Genomic DNA, 19,054 nt, shown 5'->3' with positions numbered 1-19,054 from the left:
CTGGAACAAGAATGACAAAACTGGAATTCAGACGTGGATTAGATAAACGTGTTACATCAATGTTAAGTTCGGGGAAATTGATAACAGTCCTGTGGTTCTGTAAGAGAATATTCTTATTCTCAAAAAATTTACACTGAAATGTTTAGAGGTTAACATAGACTGAATGTCCGTGTCCCCCCAGAATTCATATGTTGAAACTGAATCCCCGATATGATGGTATTTGATGGTGGAGACTTTGGGACGTAATGAGGATGGAACCTACGTGAATGGGATGCGTGCCTTATTTTTCTCAAAAATTTTTATGTTTGTTTATCTATTTTTCAGAGAGAGACAGAGGGGAGGGGAGGGTCAGAGAAAGAAAGAGAGAGAGCCTCCCAAGCAGGCCCCGTGCTATTGGCACAGAGCCCAATGTGGGGCTCGAACTCACAAACCTCGAGATCGTGACCTGAGCCGAAACCAGGAGTTGGATGGACACTCAACCAACTGAGCCACCCAGGTGCCCTGGGATCAGTGCCCTTATGGCAGAGACACCAGGGAGCACCCTTGCCCCTTCTGTCCCCATGAGCAGGTGGTGGAAAGACAGCCTCTGAACCAGGAAGCAGGTCCTCACCAGTGACCAAACCTGCTGGCACTTTGATCTTGGACTTTCCAGCCTCTAGAACTATGGAAAATACTTTCCTGCTGTTTATAAGGCACCTGGTCTATGATGTTTCTGTTAGAACAGCCCAAAGGGACTAGACAGGAGTAAGGTGCCATGACACCAGCAACTTAGGTGGTTCGGAACAAATGATAAAGCAAACGGAGCAAAATGCTAAGAGCGGAACCTGGGAGAGGGTATGTGAAGATATTTTCCTATGCTTCTTCTTGCAATTGTTCTGTATACCTGAATGGTTTTCAAATAAAAGTAAAAGTAATAAAGCTAAGAAAATAAAAAGCGGTGTCTTTAGCTGAGTCTTAAAGGAGGAAGAAGAGGCTGGGAGGGTGTCCTCCCAGTAGGGACCGTGAAGACAGAGGCCTGGAGAGCTGATGATTGGGCACCGCAAGTGCGCAGGCCCTCCTGGTGCAGACAGGGAGTGCACGGCACCCTTAGTCTGACGGTTGCTGACAAAGCACTCGGGCCCCTCAGGGACTGGGGTCTGGGCTGGGCTGCCCCAGCAACTCAGCCTCGGAGACAGGGACAGAGGGAGGAGGGTGTGGCTGCAGGTGGGGGATGATGAGTCCAGCCCAGGGTGGCGCTGGGGGCTGTAGCACACCACACTAATCTTTTTCTTACAAGTTTCCCTGCAGAAAAAGAAGCCTAACGAGGTCCTGGGTGAGGTGTTTCCAGAACATACATCGAGCTGAGCAGTTCTGGGTGGACTGTAGTGGATGCTGTGTGCACCATGCAAACCCCCCAAACATACAGAAGCAGCATTTCTCTCAGCTGCTAGGGGTGCCAGTGGCTGGTGGCTCGAAGCTGAGTGTCTCCCAGGTCCCCCCTCCTTCACAGAGGCTGCCCACACCAGGACTTCTCCATGCAAACGCATAAAGGCCAGCACCTGTGGCTACCAGGGGACAACTGTGTAGCTCCAGAGGCCCCCGTAGGGTCAGCTGAGACCATCTTCTCAGCCCCCTGTCCCTCTGTCCAGCCCTGCTTCCTTCACTGCCTGGCACGCTCCAACCACAAGGGCGGTCCCCAGGAACCCCCCTGTCCGTGATCCCTGTCTCGAAGTCTGTTTCCCGAGGGCATAACCTCTGAGTCCTATTCTGAAAGATTTAAAGAACAAACAAAAGGAGTTATACAATTTTAAAAAGTAGCATAAAACTGAGGAAGAACTAAGACCAAATGTCCAGTCAGGAGATGTAATAGGCCAAACTCAGAAGGACTCTCAGGACAGGTGACAGGGCAAATCCCAGCCACGTGCTCTACATGCTGTATAGTAAGGACAAGCTGCATGGAGACAAAGCTAGTCACACTCTTCCACCAGTTTACCATGTTCTAGAAAATTCCAAACCGTGGGGACAGAGAACAGATGAGTGGTTGCCAGGGCTCTGGGGTCGGAGGGAACGGAGGACAGCAGAGCAGCGTGAGGGAAGTTCAAAGGGGGACAAAACCCGTCTCTGTCAATAGTGGTGGCAGTTATACAGCTGCCTGAGTCAGTGCTCATCAAACTGTATCCACAACAGTCCGTACATCTCGATAAAGCTGACCACAAAACACAGTTGTGACATGCAACATATATGATTCTTCATTCATGCCTTAAATCACAAGAGAATAATTTATTTATTTTTTTTTAATTTTTTAACGTTTATTTATTTTTGAGACAGAGAGAGACAGAGCATGAACAGGGGAGGGGCAGAGAGAGAGGGAGACACAGAATCCGAAACAGGCTCCAGGCTCTGAGCGGTCAGCACAGAGCCCGATGCGGGGCTCGAACTCACGGAACGTGAGATCATGACCTGAGCCGAAGTCGGACGCTTAACCGACCAAGCCACCCAGGCGCCCCACAAGAGAATAATTTAAACAGCACTATCCACAATAGCCAAAGTATGGAAGGAGCCCAAATGTCCATCGACTGATGAATGGATAAAGAAGATGTGGTATACACACACACACACACACACACACACACACACACACACAAATAGAGTATTACTCGGCCATCAAAAAGAACGAAATCTTGCCATTTGCAACTATGTGGATGGAACTGGGGGGTATTATGCTAAGTGAAATTAGTCAGAGAAAGACAAGTATCCTATGACTTCACCCATAGGTGGAATTTTAAAAACTTAACAGATGAACATAGGGGAAGGGAAGGAAAAATAATATAAAAACGGGGAGGGGGGCAAAATATAAGAGACTTTTTTTAATGTTTATTCTTTTTTAAAATTTTTTTTTTATTTTTAATGTTTTTTATTTATTTTTTGGGACAGAGAGAGACAGAGCATGAACGGGGGAGGGGCAGAGAGAGAGGGAGACACAGAATCGGAAACAGGCTCCAGGCTCCGAGCCATCAGCCCAGAGCCTGACGCGGGGCTCGAACTCACGGACCGCGAGATCGTGACCTGGCTGAAGTCGGACGCTTAACCGACTGCGCCACCCAGGCGCCCCTTTTAATGTTTATTCTTGAGAGAGACAGAGACAGAGTGGAAGCGGGGTGGGGCAGAGAGAGACACACATAGGATCTGAAGCAGGCTCCAGGCTCTGAGCTGTGTGCACAGAGCCTGACGTGGGGCTTGAACTCAAGAACCGCGAGATCGTGACCTGAGCCGAAGTCAGACGCTTAACCAACTGAGCCACTCAGGCGCCCCAAGAGACTCTTAAATATAGAAAACAAACTGAGGGCTGCTGGGGGGGTTGCGGGTGGGGGATGCGCTAAGTGGGCGAGGGGCATTAAGGAGGACACTTGTCGGGATGAGCACTCAGTGTTATACGTAGGGGATGAATCACTGGGTTCGACTCCTGAAATCGCTACTGCACAACATGCTAAGTAACTTGGATGTACGTTAAAAAATAAATAAATAGACCCTAACCCTAGAAAAATACCTGGCTGCTCATGTTACAAAGGCTAATTTCCATAATTCTGTATCTAAAGACTTTCTACAAGTCAATAAAGACCAGCAATTCTCATTTTAAAAAAGATAATAATTTAAACTTCGGCTGGTTAAATTTTATTTTATAAAGATACGTCAGTGTGAAGTTTGTTTTTTCTCAACTTGTATAAGAACATTAAAACACGAGATGGTCTTTGAACAGAGATCATACATGCCATTTCGGACACTGAGTTGGTTTAAAGCTTCTGTTTTGTCTTGTTTTGAAGGCCCCTGAGGTTGAAAATGCCGGGTCGCCTTCCCTTTCTTGGTGGAAGTGTGCCTGAACTGCCTGCGGGGCCGCCAGCTGCGCAGCAACCAAGGACGGTCCTCACCCTCCGCCTCCTGTTAGGAGTCCGTCTTTAGGGTCGCTAATCTGTACTAGCTTCCTCTCGCTGCTGTAACAGATTACTGCAAAATCAGCCAATAAAATCCACACGCACGTGTGATTCGGGGGACAGAAATGAAGGGGCCAGCAGGGGCTTGCTCCAACCTGAAGCCCTAAGGGGAGAATGTGTTTCCATCCACAGCTGCGTTCCTCCATCAAAGCCGGGGCTTGACATCATCTTGTTTTGGTGGCAGAAAAAGTACCTTCTTTTTCTGAGGCCAAATCTCCCTTTGCCTCTCTAAGGATGTGTGACTGTATCGCACAGGATAATCTCTTTACCTCAAAATCTTTAATCTCATCTACAAACTCCCTTTTGACAAATAAAATAAGATTCACAGGTTTCGGGACATCTTTGGGGCATTCTTCAGGGAACCACTGTGGCAGATTCAGGATGGGACCTCACGACATCACAGGGGTTTGAGTCTTGCTTGTTCGCTCGTGCTCTTCCTCCCAAATACGTCCTCGGAAGGTCTTCAGTGGTCCCAACTGTGCCCCCCAGAGCAGCATAGAAAGTCAGCGGGTCCACCCATTAGAGCAGGGGCGCCTGGCTGGCTGGGTCCAAGGATTTCAGGTTTGTGAGCTCAAGCCCCATGCGGGGTGTAGAGATTACTAAAATTAAATTAAATTAAAGTTAAAATGTGTACATATTTAAGCAACAATTGCCACAGGCTCTGAGCTAGGGTCCCAGCCTCCTGGAATGTCAGTTATTTGCTGGTTTATGTCATCATATCATGCAAGAGGGTGAGGGTAGATTTTTGCTGTTAACTTTTTACTTCTGAGCACCTGTCTCGAGCACCTGCAAGTATTCAACAAATATCCTTTGTTAGTGAATGAATTAATGTCTTTAAGTGACTTAGAGCCTGTTAGCAACTTTGTATTCTCAGACTCATGGCTCAGGACCCAACACTTGGCAGGCGCTAGGAGAACCCTTGTGGAGGGCTGGCCTAAGGGGGTCATCACAGCACACTGTCAGGACCCAGCAAATAGCCCAGAAGTAGCCTGACCAGAATCAGCAAAATATGAGCCTTTGTTTAGAGTTTCAGAAAGAGAAAAGATATCTCTCCGGCTGTGGTCAGCTGAATAACAGCTCTCAAAGTTGCCAATGTCATTGTCCCGGGACCTGGGATTTGTCACCTCAAAGGGGGACCTTGTCAAGACCCCTGAGGCAAGAGTGACCCTGGGTTCCCGGGGGCCCAGCATCCTCACGAGGTCCTCACAAGAGGGAGGCAGAGAGCCGGGCAGACCCCATGCTGCTGGCCGTGAGGATGAGGAGGGGCCGCGGGCCCAGGATGCGGCGTCTCTGGCAGCCGGAAAAGGGGGACACAGGGCTCCCTGGGGCCCCGGGGGAACCGGCCCTGCCCACGCTTGGGTGTTAGGACTTCTGAGGCCAGAGCCGTCAGAACCAGTGTGTGTGGTGAATTGTTAGAGCAGCGCCCCCACCCTGGAGGCTCGGATAGGGGCTGTGAGTCTTTCCCAACTTCTGAGAGCCTCAGTGTCCACTTCTGTAAAATGTGCACAAGTACAGCCCCCCTTCACTGGGTCACTGGAAAGATCAGTAAGTCATGCAATAGGCCTCAGCTGATTTTATTATAGGGTCACTGAGTTTGAGGTGCATGGGGACACCCAGGAGACTCAGAGGGAACGAGGGAAGGAAGTGGGCACCTGAGAAGCGCAGAGGGCAGGAGAGCGCGATCTGGAAGATAACAGGGCCGTACAAATCCCAGGCTGAATGTAAGCATGAACATTATCATTTTCCTCCTTGTCCTCGATGTGGCCACCAGCCTGCCCTCCCGCCTTCGGGCCAAAACACTCAGAGCCGACGACACACAAGGTTAGGGTGCAGTTGGGTGTTTACTGGGAATGGGATCTCAGAGGCCAGGCCTGGGTCGCTCACACTCTTTTGGTGATGCTCTTGGGGGTGGCCAGCTCGTACAAGCGAGGGGATGCCTGAGCCACCAGAGACGCGGGGGAAATGTGGTAGGGGTCATAGCCCTCATTGAGGTCTTTGCGCACTTTGGGCTTGGCCAGGGAGATGATCCGAGGACTGGCCACTGCCTTCTTGGTGACGTCCAACACCTCCCAGCGTGGATCTCGGTCAGGAACACACTGGTCCGACTGGGCCTTGGGCACTGGAGAGGGCAGGAGAGAGGGACCGAGTCAGGCACTGAGACTTCAGACATGTGGAGGTCAGAGCTCCCAAGTTCAAAACGGATACGTACGACATGGCCCATCCGCCTGCTGGACCACCACTCAGCCAGAGCGGAGCGAGGCGCCCACCCCCGCCGCCCTGCGGACAGACCCTGGACACACGACACTCAGGGAGGGAACCAGACACGAGAGGCCACACGGGGTGTGAGTCCACATGTGTGAAACATCCAGAACAGGCTCATCCACCGACGGGAAGGGGGCTCGTGGGGGCCGGGGGCTGAGGAGGGGGTGTAACCTCTCATAGGGACGGGGTTTCTCTTTAGGGAGATGAAAATTCTAAAATAGATTGTGGTAATTGATGCACAACCCTGTGAATGTACTAAAAATTATTTAAATGTATGCTTTATTTTATTTTTTTACTGAGGTATGTTGAATTGTACGCTTCAAAAGGGTGAATTGAAAAGAGAAAAAATATTTCAAGTGGCCACAGGTCCCAGACAGGGGCACACAGAGGGGCCAGCCAAAGGAGGGAGGCTAGCAGCCGAGGGTGAGGGGGGTGCCTGGCCGGCCCCTTCACCTCCTCCCCTCCCTGCTCTGATGCCTCAGCCTCTGAAGCAGACGGGTGTGAGAGGCATCTCCTCTCCCTGGCTGGTGCTGCACGCCTGGTGGGGGGATGGAGGGCAGCTCCCCAGGACAGGGCCCCCTGGGGACTCGGCACCAGCCTCCTGGCTGAGACTGCCCTGATCCTCTGGGCTCCTGCCGGGCCCTCTCAAGAAACACAGCTTTCTGCACTGGGCAACGTGGCTCCCACCAGCCACGTGTGAGTACAGAATGCCTGATTTGGGCTGCAGCTTTAGTTGATTCAGTTTTAATGAAATCAATCAACTAATTTATCAACGTTTTTTTTTTTTTTTTTTAATTTATTTTTGGGACAGAGAGAGACAGAGCATGAACGGGGGAGGGGCAGAGAGAGAGGGAGACACAGAATCGGAAACAGGCTCCAGGCTCCGAGCCATCGGCCCAGAGCCCGACGCGGGGCTCGAACTCACGGACCGCGAGATCGTGACCTGGCTGAAGTCGGACGCTTAACCGACTGCGCCACCCAGGCGCCCCGTCAATCAACTAATTTAGATCAACTGATAGGTTGATTTAAATTTCATCGAAGTAGCCACACACGGCCAGCGGCTGCAGTTGAGGACTCACGGCTCTCACGCGCGGAGGCCTGTGGCTCAGCCAGGCTCCTTCTTCTCACCCCCGGCGGCCGCGGAAACCCCTCCTGCTGGTCTGCCCCTCCTCACCTCCTCCCCACCACCCCTTCCTGCAGCACGTGGGCTGTCTGGGGACTAGAAGAGAAGTGGTCACCGGTGGTCTTAGCCTTCGGTCTGTGCGAGCTTCAGGACCCTGGGGTTGCCTCCTTTCCACACCCGCTTGGCCCAGAGCCTCCGTGAGAATGGAAACGGGCCGTCCACCCTCTCGGCGGAGCAACCCCAGCTCAGTGGGGTCCCTCCCACCAGGCAGGCACAAGTCCACGGGGGGCCTGGCGGGGCAAGGTCACCAGGGTTGGACACAGATGTGCCGGGCAGGTGACCCAAGAAGCGACCTGTCCAAAGGGAAGGGGCCGAGCAGAAGGGCCTCAGCGCCCCTCAGGGCTAAGAGGACCATGCCCAGACCCAGGCTTCTTTGAACTCCTCTGAGAATCTAGGAGCACGACCACCATCGTGACATCTAGACTTTCCGACTCTGCCCGGGACAACTTAACAGTGGTGACAGAGTGTGCTTCCATACAATACACCACGGACACACACGGAGAAGCAAAGCGGCCATGGACTGTGCCCACACCTGTCTAGCTTCACGTGCACCCCTTCAACTGCTGGTCACAGCCATTAGTGGACGCGAGTCTGCAGCGTGAAAAACTCAGCCTTATACCCTCCTTGCAAACACACAACACACACATGTATGTTTATATCCCAGATGCGGGTGTGTGACAGGGACAGAAAGACAATGTGGCCTGACACAGTGGTACGTGTTCTCACGTGTACATTCACTTAACTGGTCTTTTCATGAATATTAAGAGAATGGATAAATGGATGGGCAAACAAAAGATCCCATAAGCACAGTTAAAAGAAGAGAGACCAGGAAAAGGTTATGTTGCCATATACTCAACAAAGGGTTGGTGATTATCTTATATAAAGAGAGCTGCTCTAAATCAATAACAAAAAAAAGGGAACTAGAAAACCAGGAAAATGATAGAACAGAGTGAACCAAAGTGGCCAATCGGGCTCTCTGGTGACTAAGTGCCTCTGACACTGTTGGCCTGGCACATAACAGATGCAGAAATATACTGGAAGGTCTGTTAGAAGGTGACGGGTGCTGGGGCGCCTGGGTGGCGCAGTCGGTTGAGCGTCCGACTTCAGCCGGGTCACGATCTCGCGGTCCGTGAGTTCGAGCCCCGCGTCGGGCTCTGGGCCGATGGCTCGGAGCCTGGAGCCTGTTTCCGCTTCTGTGTCTCCCTCTCTCTCTGCCCCTCCCCGTTCATGCTCTGTCTCTCTCTGTCCCAAAAATAAGTAAAAAACGTTGAAAAGGGGCGCCTGGGTGGCGCAGCCGGTTAAGCGGCCGACTTCAGCCAGGTCACGATGTCGCGGTCCGTGAGTTCGAGCCCCGCGTCGGGCTCTGGGCTGACGGCTCGGAGCCCGGAGCCTGTTTCCGATTCTGTGTCTCCCTCTCTCTCTGCCCCTCCCCCGTTCATGCTCTGTCTCTCTCTGTCTCAAAAATAAATAAACGTTAGGGGCGCCTGGGTGGCGCAGTCGGTTGAGCGTCCGACTTCAGCTGAGGTCACGATCTCGCGGTCCGTGAGTTCGAGCCCCGCGTCAGGCTCTGGGCCGACGGCTCGGAGCCCGGAGCCTGCTTCCGATCCTGTGTCTCCCTCTCTCTCTGCCCCTCCCCGTTCATGCTCTGTCTCTCTCTGTCCCAAAAATAAAAAAATAAAAATAAAAAATGTTAGAAGGTGACGGGTGCTGAACAAGTGGTCCCCAGAGGTGGGCTAGCTTGTGGACTGAGACAGGGCAGTGAGGGCCCTCGCCAAGCCCTGTGGGAGCCTGGGGAGCGCCTGCCAGGCTGTGGGAAGGGCCACTGGGGAGGCGCAAGCAGAATGGAGTCAGGTGGAGGAAGCCAGGGCACAGATCGCAAGGTCCCCTGAGTGGGTCATGAGCAGAGAAGGACAGAATCTGAAACAGGCAGGGGTGGCGCCCAGGATCAGGGCAGTCCTGGTCTGGTCCAGGGATGCACGGTGGGCCCACAAGGGTTGTGGGGGTGGAGGCAGCTAGGGGCCTCCATAGCTCAGAAGGCAGAGCCCACAGGAGTCCTCCTTGCCTTGGACGTGGACGGTGTCATAGAAACGCCGGGCAGGGAGAGCATCTGGAAGGGTGCACGCAGGCATGCACATACATGTGGCCACACAACTTTGCGGATGTGTGTGTGCACACCCAGAAACACACCAAACTGGATTATCTTTGGTGTGGGGTCCAGTTCTCTACCGCTCCTGTGTGGTTGGGGGCCCAGGTACCTCGTGTGTTTTAGAGGAAAGGGGAAGAATCGGGTAGGTGCCACCTTAAAGCTTCCCTTGGACCTCAGCCTGGCTCTTGGGTTGGCGTCTGGCCTTGCACCCCACCTTGCTCTCCTGCACCCACTTGCCCTTGCCAGGAGACCCAGTCAGGCCACAAGCCCTCTCAGTTCTGCTCCTGGGGAGTGGTCCCCTCTGCCAGCCCCCAGGGGAGCCTGTATGGGTCACACTGTGAATGGTCTACAGGTGTCTGGACAACTGGTGTGCGCAGTCTGGGGAGAAGATGAAGCAAAGGGGGAAGGGCAAATCTAGAAGAAGCAGGCCTGTAGCCCAGGTCCACTGACTGACCCCCCCCCACCCCCACCCCATGGCCTGTGGCCAGTGGGGAAGGACACAAGAGCCTGACAAGGAGGCAAGCCCCAGCGGAACTACTTACTGGCCAAGTGAAGGAGGCGATTGTAGTCTGACACATGCGGCTTGGGTTTTGGCATGGGGTCCCACTCTTCCAACAGGGTGGCTGGGGCCCTGGGCTTTGCCAGCCGTAGGATCCTTGTGCTGGGGATGGCCATCTGGGCTGCCTTGGATACTTGGGACACCTGGAAACAATTACAAGGGAAGAGTAAAACAGCCCATGATTCCTCATAGGCCCCTGGATCAGAAAGACCCCTTTAGTGTTCTAAAAAAAAAAAAAAAAAAAAAAAGATTGGGAAGTTCAGCAAAGGATTAGTAGCTATCATATATAAAGAGTTCCTCAAATCAATAACCCAAAAATCACTATGGGTTTTTATGATTTATATGACTGGGCTAATCATGTAGGAGAGTAACCCTAAATGGTGAATAATCATCTCCTTGACCAGGGAAATATTAATTAAAACCACAAAATATTACTTTATGCAAGCAGACTCGGAAAAAATTAAAAAGTCTAAAAAATCATCATGCCCTGGCAAGAATATGGGAGGAGAGAAATCCTCATGCATGGCTGGTAGGACAGTAAATTAGTACAAACACTTTGGAGAGCATTTGTCCTTCTCAGGTTGAACATGTGCACTGTTGAAGACCACCACATAGAGAAGCCCTACACCGAAGCACAAGGGAATGAGTGATATTCACCGCAGCTTGAATATCATGGCAAACAGTTGGAAGCAGCCAGGTTGTCTACCAGTAGGGGACTGGGTAAATCGATTATTCTATACTCGTATGGTAGTGTGCAATCCAGCATGTTAAGTAGTGTTTCTATATGAATCACATGCAGTGTTCTAGAAAACAAATATTGAGAGGAAAGCAAGAAAGTTAAGATGCTGTGTATGTATATGGCTACGATTATAGTTTATGGGTCTATAATAATAAAGTTTAAAATTATGGGTATGAGGCAGAGCTGGAAAGAGTGGGGATGATGGAGGGGGAAACCCTGGCAGACGTTTCACTGAGAAACTTGACCCACTTCCTCCATAGATAACTTCTTAGTGTTTTCCAGAGAATCCAGACACAATCACAATTGTCGGCTTGGCTACTGTGCATCAGCCTACACAAACGCAGTGCCTAGACTGAGCTCTGTCATCTCAAGGCTAATCATTGTCTGCCCCCACCCCCAAAAAAGTGCATACAAGACACGCTCTTCCCAGGCTGCGCTCTCTTTAGTACATGTCCTGCTCCGCCCCCCCCTTTCCTTACCACTAGCCCACCAGCTGGCTCCTGCACATGTGCAAACAGTCTGCCCGCAAATGAATCAAAGGGTGGGAAAAATAACATTCTGAATGTGTCTGGCTGTGACAAAAGGGGAAGATGAGCTGGCCACTCCTGCCACCTCTGGAGAGGGAGGAGGAAGCAAAGGTAGTTGTTGGGATGTTTTACTCCTTATAGAGGAGGCATAGGTCTGAAATAAACCTGTCGAAGTGTTGGAGTAGGTCCAGGAATGCTTGTGATCGGTGGCGCTGTGTTTTAATGTCTCGTGTCATACGAAAGCTCTCTGCACAGTACAGTTTTAGCAGGAACCTGCTTGGAAGCAGGGGTTGGCTGAAATGACCTCCAGGGGTCAGTCTGAAATTTGAGTCCCTCTCCTCTTAAAATTGTCTTCCTTGAAAATCACAGATGCTACTCCTATCAAAGACATCTTGGTGTTTACAATGTTATGTCCCATTCAACCCTCTATTGCCTCCCTCCTCCCCACTCCCTGGCTCTCCCTGCCTCCATTCTTCCCCCACAACTGACATAGCCCAGGCCTGACTGCTGAAGTAGACACGGGCCCAATGGCAGTCCTGCCTGGAGAGGTGGGCAGGCAGGTAAACTTTCACCTATCCATGCCTTCAGCGAACACTGATTACCACCCTGTGCCCCGCACAGGGTAAGACAGGCTCAGGAATGCTGCCACAATAAGCAAGAAAGGTGCAGTCTCTGTCCTCAGGCTGCTCACAGTCTGGTGGAAGGATCAAGGGTCCATCCAGAGACTATGCTAGGGGCTGGGAAGCAGGCTGAAGGTGGGGTTCCCACCAGACTGGTCGGAAACGGGAGGGTTGGAGGAGGAGAGTTCATTGAGTTCATTGAGTACACAGGGGCCACACGTAGACGGCAGAGGTGTTCCAAGTAGCGGAACCCGAGTGGGTACAGGCCCAGAGGGTTGTTGAGGGACCCTGCAATGGAGCCCGGCAAGGCAGGAGCGTGAGGGAGGGAGGTCAGGGAGCACCAAGGCTTGTTGAGCCTTCACTCCTCGGCCCGGGGATGTGGACTCTCCCAGGGACCGGACCGTGCCCCAGGGTCAGGTGCACAGAAGGGAGGAGGTGTCAGGGCAGGAGCCCAGAAAACAGCAGATGCGTCTCTGGGTAGGAGGTGGGTGGGACCAGTCAAGAGGACAGTGCCCTCCTTCGGATCCTGGTTCAACCAAATTGACCATAAAAGGCCTTTTGGGGGACCACTGAAAAAGTGAACACAGACTGAGTATTCTGATATTAAAGTATTATTGTTAAACTTTTTAGTGTGATCATTGTTATTATGGTTGTCAGTTAGAAGTACATCCTGGAGTGCTTACAATGGTATGACGTCTGGATTTACTTTTAAATATTTTTGAAGGGCGGGGGGCTGTCCAGAAAATAACCACGGGAAAAAAATCCATCAACACGTTCTTTGACGCACGTTAAAACCACAGTGAGATACCAGCTCCAAGGCAGCTTTATTGGCGACAGCCCCAACCAGGAGACAGCCCAGACCTCTTCAGTGGGCGAGGGAATAAAGTTGTGGCCATCCGTGGGACGAAACAGGACTCGGCAACTAAGAAGGCATGAACTGCTAGCAGGCGCGAGGATCTCGGAGACGTTAGCTGAGCCGCGAGGGCGGCCACGAGCCTGCGGCCCATTCCCGGCACCGGGGAGAAGGGGAGGCGGGGGAATGGGGGTCACGTGTCCGGCCTGAGCGGGCAGCAGACCAGTGTCTGGTTCGGAATGGACCGAACGGTTCCAGGCCCTCTGAGATGCCCGCGTGTGAGCCGGAGGCCTGGGCCCCACCTCGGGCCCGCGTGGGCAGGGAAGGTGTCCCCGCGCAGGCTTCAAGCGAAACGAAGCTCTGTCCTGAGCAGACACCTGTGAATCCTGCGTGTTCACCAGCGCGGTGACACGCAGGCCGCTCTGGAGTCTGTGTGTCCCTTCTGCCGCGGACCTCCGGCCCCCGGTTGAGGGGGGCGCTCCAGAGGATAGCAAGGCACCTACCTCAGACATGTTTATGTTCCAAATGTTATTCCGGACCCTCGGGGTGGCCAGTTCCCTCAGGCGACTAGAAGCTTGGTATTCCAGAGTAGGGCGAGGAACGGGCCAGACGGAGGTGCTCCTAAGGGACATCCACGTTTGAGACAGCAGCCCGACCAGGGGCATGTCTGTGCTTCTGTCACCTCTTCTCAGCCCATCTCTGACTTGGGGAATAAGGGACAGCCCCCGGGGGCCGCGGAGGGTTTTGAAAACACCTCCAGGAGGGGATTCATTAAACAATCCCCAAAAGAAGGCCCGAGTGTTCTCAAGGATAGAGCTACCCTGGGGCGCCTGGGTGGCTCAGTCGGTTAAGCGTCCGACTTCAGCTCAGGTCACGATCTCGCGGTCCGTGAGTTCGAGCCCCGCGTCGGGCTCTGGCCTAATGGCTCAGAGCCTGGAGCCTGCTTCCGATTCTGTGTCTCCCTCTCTCTCTGCCCCTCCCCTGTTCATGCTCTGTCTCTCTCCGTCTCAAAAATAAATAAACGTTAAAAAAAAATTAAAAAAAAAAAAAAAAAAAGGATAGAGCTACCCTCTCCCGAGGTCATCCCAGCTCTGTGTGCAATGGCCGCCTCCCCACTCAGCACTCCCATGTCCCCGTCTGTGGTGACAGCACCTCCCGGGGCCTCTTGCGCACACACCTGTCATCGGGGCTGGGGTCAGGATAGAAGGGATAAAAGGGCGTGTCCTGTTCTTGCCACAGGAAGCTGGGGAAAGTGCACTTGGACTGAGCTTGAGGGGCTCGCATCTCCTTAACTCAGACGTCAGCTCTGCCTGTGTCCCCGAAATAAGGCCATGTTTCATCTTTTCTCATCTCTGAGGTTGGAATGCAGCTGATAAATGCTGTCAGCCAAACGTCAGAAGCTCCACGGGTGCCCCTGCCCGCATGTGCTCTGCATAGTTGTTGGCACAGAAATGGCCTCCACCGAGTTACAAGCATCCCTCCACGTACAGATATCAAGTCTAATCGCACTTTACATTATCTTCAGAGTACACGGTGAGTCAGCATTAAAGTGAAAAGTTACTGTCACAAAGACAGGCATAAAGACAGTGTGTGGGGGATGCCTGGGTGGCTCAGTCGGTTAAGCGTCCAGCTTCGGCTCAGGTCATGATCTCATGGTTCATGAGTTTGAGCCCCGCGTCGGGTTCTGTGCCAACAGCTCAGAGCCTGGAGCCTGCTTCAGATTCTGTGTCTTCGTCTCCCTGCTTCTCTCTCTCTCTCTCTCTCTCTCTCTCTCTCTCTCTCTCAAAAATAAATAAATGTTAAAAAAAATAGTGTGTGGAACTTGTCAACATCTGAGTCAAAAAGTGATTCAAAACATTCAGACGCATTTCAGCTAATTTATTTCCATTATTATTTTCCCTTTAACGTGCATAAAAGTAGGTAATTAAAAATCTGTATCTAAATAACTCTAAAGATCACTTTGAACAAAATTAAAGTTCTGAGTGATAAGAAGGAGTTGTGTTAAAAGTTGCACATAAAATAATGTCTTAGGACTCCTAGCTTTGGGGGGCCAAAAAAATCCATAATGGCGATGAGTAACATTCACTGACCACTTGCTAGGTCTGACACTGCACCAAGTACCTTTTGTGGATGCTCCCCACCTCCACCCATCCCACAGGTGCATAGCTGTGCCTCAGGGGTCGAGAACCTGCCATGGGCCTCCAGCTGGGGATAGCCCAGCCCTGTTTGAAGTCAGGTCAGCTACTCCTAGGACCTGGACTCTCCCCATACTATGGCTTGTCGAGGAAAAGGGGAGGTTTTCTGCCCCACTCTGCCTTCCTTCCCTTACCTGTTGTTGTTGAAATACTCCGAGTAGAACCTTTTAGGTCGAGCTAGCTCCTCCACTCGGCGCGTCACCGCTATGCAAAATAGGAGAAACAGCCCCAACTTAAAAACCTGCCACCCTCAGGGGTTTCCTTCTTGCTGAATCCAGCGTTCCACTGGCTACGGCAAAGGGCACAATGTACGGCACTGAGCGCCTAGAGAGCTGAGCACCAGTTACCTTGCAGAGGAGTGACTTTTGCTGCCCCCATCCTGGGGACAATGGTCTCAGGGCCTGAAGCCCCTTAACTCAGGACACACAGGATGGGAGCCACAGGGCTGGAATGGGAGCTCAGACCCATCATCAGTTCCTCAACAGAACTCAGTGTGGCTCCAACAACCCACTGGCTGGGAAAGTGGATTTTGGTCTGCACTTAGTACAAGCGTAGGGTTTACAGGGGCTTCGTGTTCACTGCGAGAAAGATTCTAAACCCCCAAGAGAGAACTTGCCTTATTCTCTCCAGGAAGAGATTTCTTGAAATATTTTATTTGAAGGAATCCATTTCTCTCAAAAACTATAGAGACCATTGCGGAAGGGAAGGCAAAGAGTCTTTTAATAAATTTAGTATTAATCCCCATTTTGGCTGTAGTGCAAATTTGGATGCCCCCTAAAGAGTCTGCCCCACACTCCCTCACCCCAGGACCAGCCTCCTGAGGCTCTGGCTCCTCAGGGGACTGAGGCCAGAGATGACACACCTGGGGGAAGGGGGATGGCCGACGAGGGAGGAGCAGCAGGGAGTTCTGTCCTGAGGTTAGGGCTAGGGAAGCCCCAAGATCTCCTCAGTTGGAACGAGGCATGGGTTGGAGTGGAATGGGGGTGACCCAGCCCCAGGAGACCAGGGGCAGCATGTCAGACAGGGTGGCCAAGCACCAGAGCTGGGACAAGGGCTACCTCTGGCCAACCCCTGAGCTAGGTGACCCCTGATGGAGAAGTGGGGGTGGTGGGTGGGCTCAGCCTACCTGGCACCGTGACAGTGAGGGTGGTGTCTTCAAGAAACCTCTCTGTCCAGTACACAGAAGGCCTGGAATACACCGAGGCGTGGCTCAGAGCGAAGCAAGCCAGGGCACAGGACACAGACAATGGGGCACAGGCAGGGTGGTTGGAGGAGGAAGGAAGTTGGAGGAGGACAAGTTGAGAGGATGTGGAAAGGGGCAGGTCAGAGAGGCCCGTGGGAAATGTGGTTTATTTTGAGCAGGGCTGGTGTTCAGAGAAAGGGGAGGCGGGAAAAGAAAAGGGCGGAGCCCAGGGGCCCTATCACAGCAGCAGACCCACTCCTCGGCTGGGTGGGCTGGCGTCCAGAGCGCCAGGGTGGTTGGGAACGGCCCTTGGGGTGAGGAAGCCCCCCATCGGAGGGCCCTCTCCCCCAGTTCTTGCCCCTGGAGGGGAGGGCAGATCCCCCCGTGGCAGGAGATGGAGAGGCTCCCTGAGACTCACCAGTAGACACAGAACTGTCAGTTCCTCTTGCACGGGGACACCCAGGCATAGCCCTTACAGCAGCACCCCATCCTGTGATGAGACGGCCCAAGCCCCTGCCTTTGCTCTGCGGCTCCATTCGCTCAAAGGCCTCACTGTCCTCAGGCAGTTCCCAGAGGCCACCCCAGTCCTAACCCTCTGGAACCCTGACTTCTCACCTCCCTCTGCACCTGCCCCCAGGTCACCATGTGAGTGACAGAGAGCAGTCGGGAAGGGCAGCCCAGGGGGTGAACACGGGGGCGGTGGGGGGGGGGGGGGGCCGCCAGGAGCTGCCCTCCTCCTCGTGGACCCCCACCCCTGCCTCCAGTGAGGCTTCCCACAGGCCTCACCTGTCTTTTAGGACTTGCCAGTTGGTCTTGGGCTTTGCCAGCTCAAAGACCCGCTTCCTCCTCCTCCTCATCCCTCTGGCTGAGGCAGCACTGGGGAGCCTCTGGCTGATGGACAGCCGGCTTGGGGAGAGGGGCGTGGTGAGCGGGTCGGGGGCTGTGCCCAGTGAGGCTCCTGGCCTGTCTAGGGGCGCGTCTGGCATCGCAGACACCTGGGTGAAGTCCTAGCTCCCCCCAGCCAGGTGTGCAACCCCGGCCAGGTCACCGTCTCTGTGAAACGGCAGGAGACCTGCTCCCGGCTCCCTAAATCTCGTGAGCATGCATTAAGTGCCTACTGTGTGCCAGACCCCTGGAAACCCAGGGAGCGGGAGGAATAGGATGTTGGGGGCTCAGACGCCCGCCTGTCCCTTCGCTGGGTGCTGCCCCTGGCCGGAAGCCCCACCGAGGCCCATCCCACCGGCCTGCGCCTTTTTTCCCACGGCAGGTGTCCCCGGCCACCGCCCGCCACACCACAGGTCTGGGTGTGTGAGCTACATGGGGGGCGTGGGGGCTGTGCAGGGTTCCAGGGGGGCCACGGGGAGCGCACATGGAGTCCACCAGTGCTGGCCCACAGGCGCTCCCGCTGGAACCGTCTGAGGCTGGCCAGGGCCGGTGGAGGGCAGGCGGGAGGCCCACAGCGCAGAGCCCCCCGCACGTGCGAGGGAGCACCCGCTTCTTTCCAGGACACACCACTTGCCAGAAAGCAGCCCCCGCAGGTTCGCAGGCCACCAGTTACCGCTGTACCGGAGCTGGCGGGGACTTGGAATGGTTTCAGCTTCTGAGCTGCGCGGGGAGACCCTCCCACTTGCCTTCCTCTCTGACGGAGTCTCCACCCCTGACTCCTCAACTCGGGGAAGGTCTCCAACCCCAACCCACCCTCCACCTGGACAGGGCTGTGTTCGCTGGCTCCTGCCTCAGAGGCCAGTGAGCGGCTGTCCCCCAGTCCTCCCGCCCACAGCGGGGGCACCTGGGGCCTCGCTGGGGCTGCTGCCCTCCCCCCACTGCCCCTGCCCCTGCCACAAGCCCCACTCCGTGGTGCCCACCTCATCTCAGGTATGCCCTCGGCATCTTTCTCCAGAACCCTCTCCAGCGGCTCGAGGGCCTCCTCGGGGGCCCGGGGGCCAGGCGGTTCTCCCCCAGTCACCTCCTCTGGGAGGGTCTCCGCTTCTCGGTCTTCAAAACTCAGCTCCTCGTCATCCAGGCACGTGGTGTCCTTGGTCCCTGGACTCCTGAACACTGTGCCCTGCACGCCGAGGGCATCATCGTCCCGTCCCCAGTCGGGCCCACCTTCGGCCTCCGAGCTGTGGTGGCTGTGGGACAGACTTCGCCGGCGGTCCCCCATGTACTGGGTCCTCCCCAGTCCTGCAGCCTTGCTCCCCAACACCCAAGTGTGTCTGTGGTCGCGGTCACCGGGCAACAGGAGAATGGCCCGCCCGCATTCACATTCTCGGGGTCCACGTTCCATTCCCAACAGGTCTGCCCCTCCCCATGGGGGCTCTCCCACCAGGTCCTGCCAGGGGGCTGCTTAGCCCCTCTCTCTGTCTTTTCCTGGCTGAACCAGGAGTAGGACCTGACCCTATCCCACATTTCTTCTTAGTAAGAGGCCCCAGTTGTGCTCAGTTCAAGGGGCCAGTGCGGGTGGCTGTACCTTCCCAGGACTGGCTTAGGAATGAGACCCGAGGGGGAATCTGCAGGGGGCTTCGAGGAATGGATTCCTCTCTCTTGAAAGGACACATAGGGGGTGCCTGGGTGCCTCAGTCGGTTGAGCGGCTGGCTTTATTTAGCTTAGGTCATGATCTTGCAGTTTGTGGGTTCGAGCCCTGGGTCAGGCTCTGTGCAGACAGCTCAGAGCCTGGAGCCTGCTTCCGATTCTGTGTCTCCCTCTCTCTCTGCCCCTCCCCCGCTCATTCTCTCTCTCTCTCTCTCTCTCTCTCTCTCTCTCAAAAATAAATAAACATTTAAAAAATTGTTTAAGTAATAAAATTTATTTCTCTTCT

General features: G+C 53.9%; 1 protein-coding gene across 1 annotated transcript; it reads right to left on the bottom strand.

Annotated features, from left to right (window-relative positions):
• Nucleotides 1-5,526: 5,526 nt before the first annotated feature.
• Nucleotides 5,527-18,458, bottom strand: SPMAP2 (sperm microtubule associated protein 2). Its single transcript, XM_058728666.1, has 7 exons — nt 18,101-18,458; nt 17,022-17,141; nt 16,179-16,240; nt 15,187-15,256; nt 13,361-13,478; nt 10,102-10,261; nt 5,527-6,087 (listed from the first exon to the last, which is right to left on the bottom strand). The coding sequence occupies exons 1-7, from the start codon at nt 18,397-18,399 to the stop codon at nt 5,849-5,851; spliced, it is 1,068 nt and encodes a 355-aa protein (XP_058584649.1). The 5' UTR covers nt 18,400-18,458; the 3' UTR covers nt 5,527-5,848.
• Between the last annotated feature and the right edge of the window lie 596 nt (nt 18,459-19,054).

The sequence above is a fragment of the Neofelis nebulosa genome, chromosome 4 (assembly GCF_028018385.1).
Source record: "Neofelis nebulosa isolate mNeoNeb1 chromosome 4, mNeoNeb1.pri, whole genome shotgun sequence".
NCBI classification, from domain to species: domain Eukaryota; kingdom Metazoa; phylum Chordata; class Mammalia; order Carnivora; family Felidae; genus Neofelis; species Neofelis nebulosa.
This window is presented reverse-complemented; position numbering and strand designations above follow the sequence as displayed.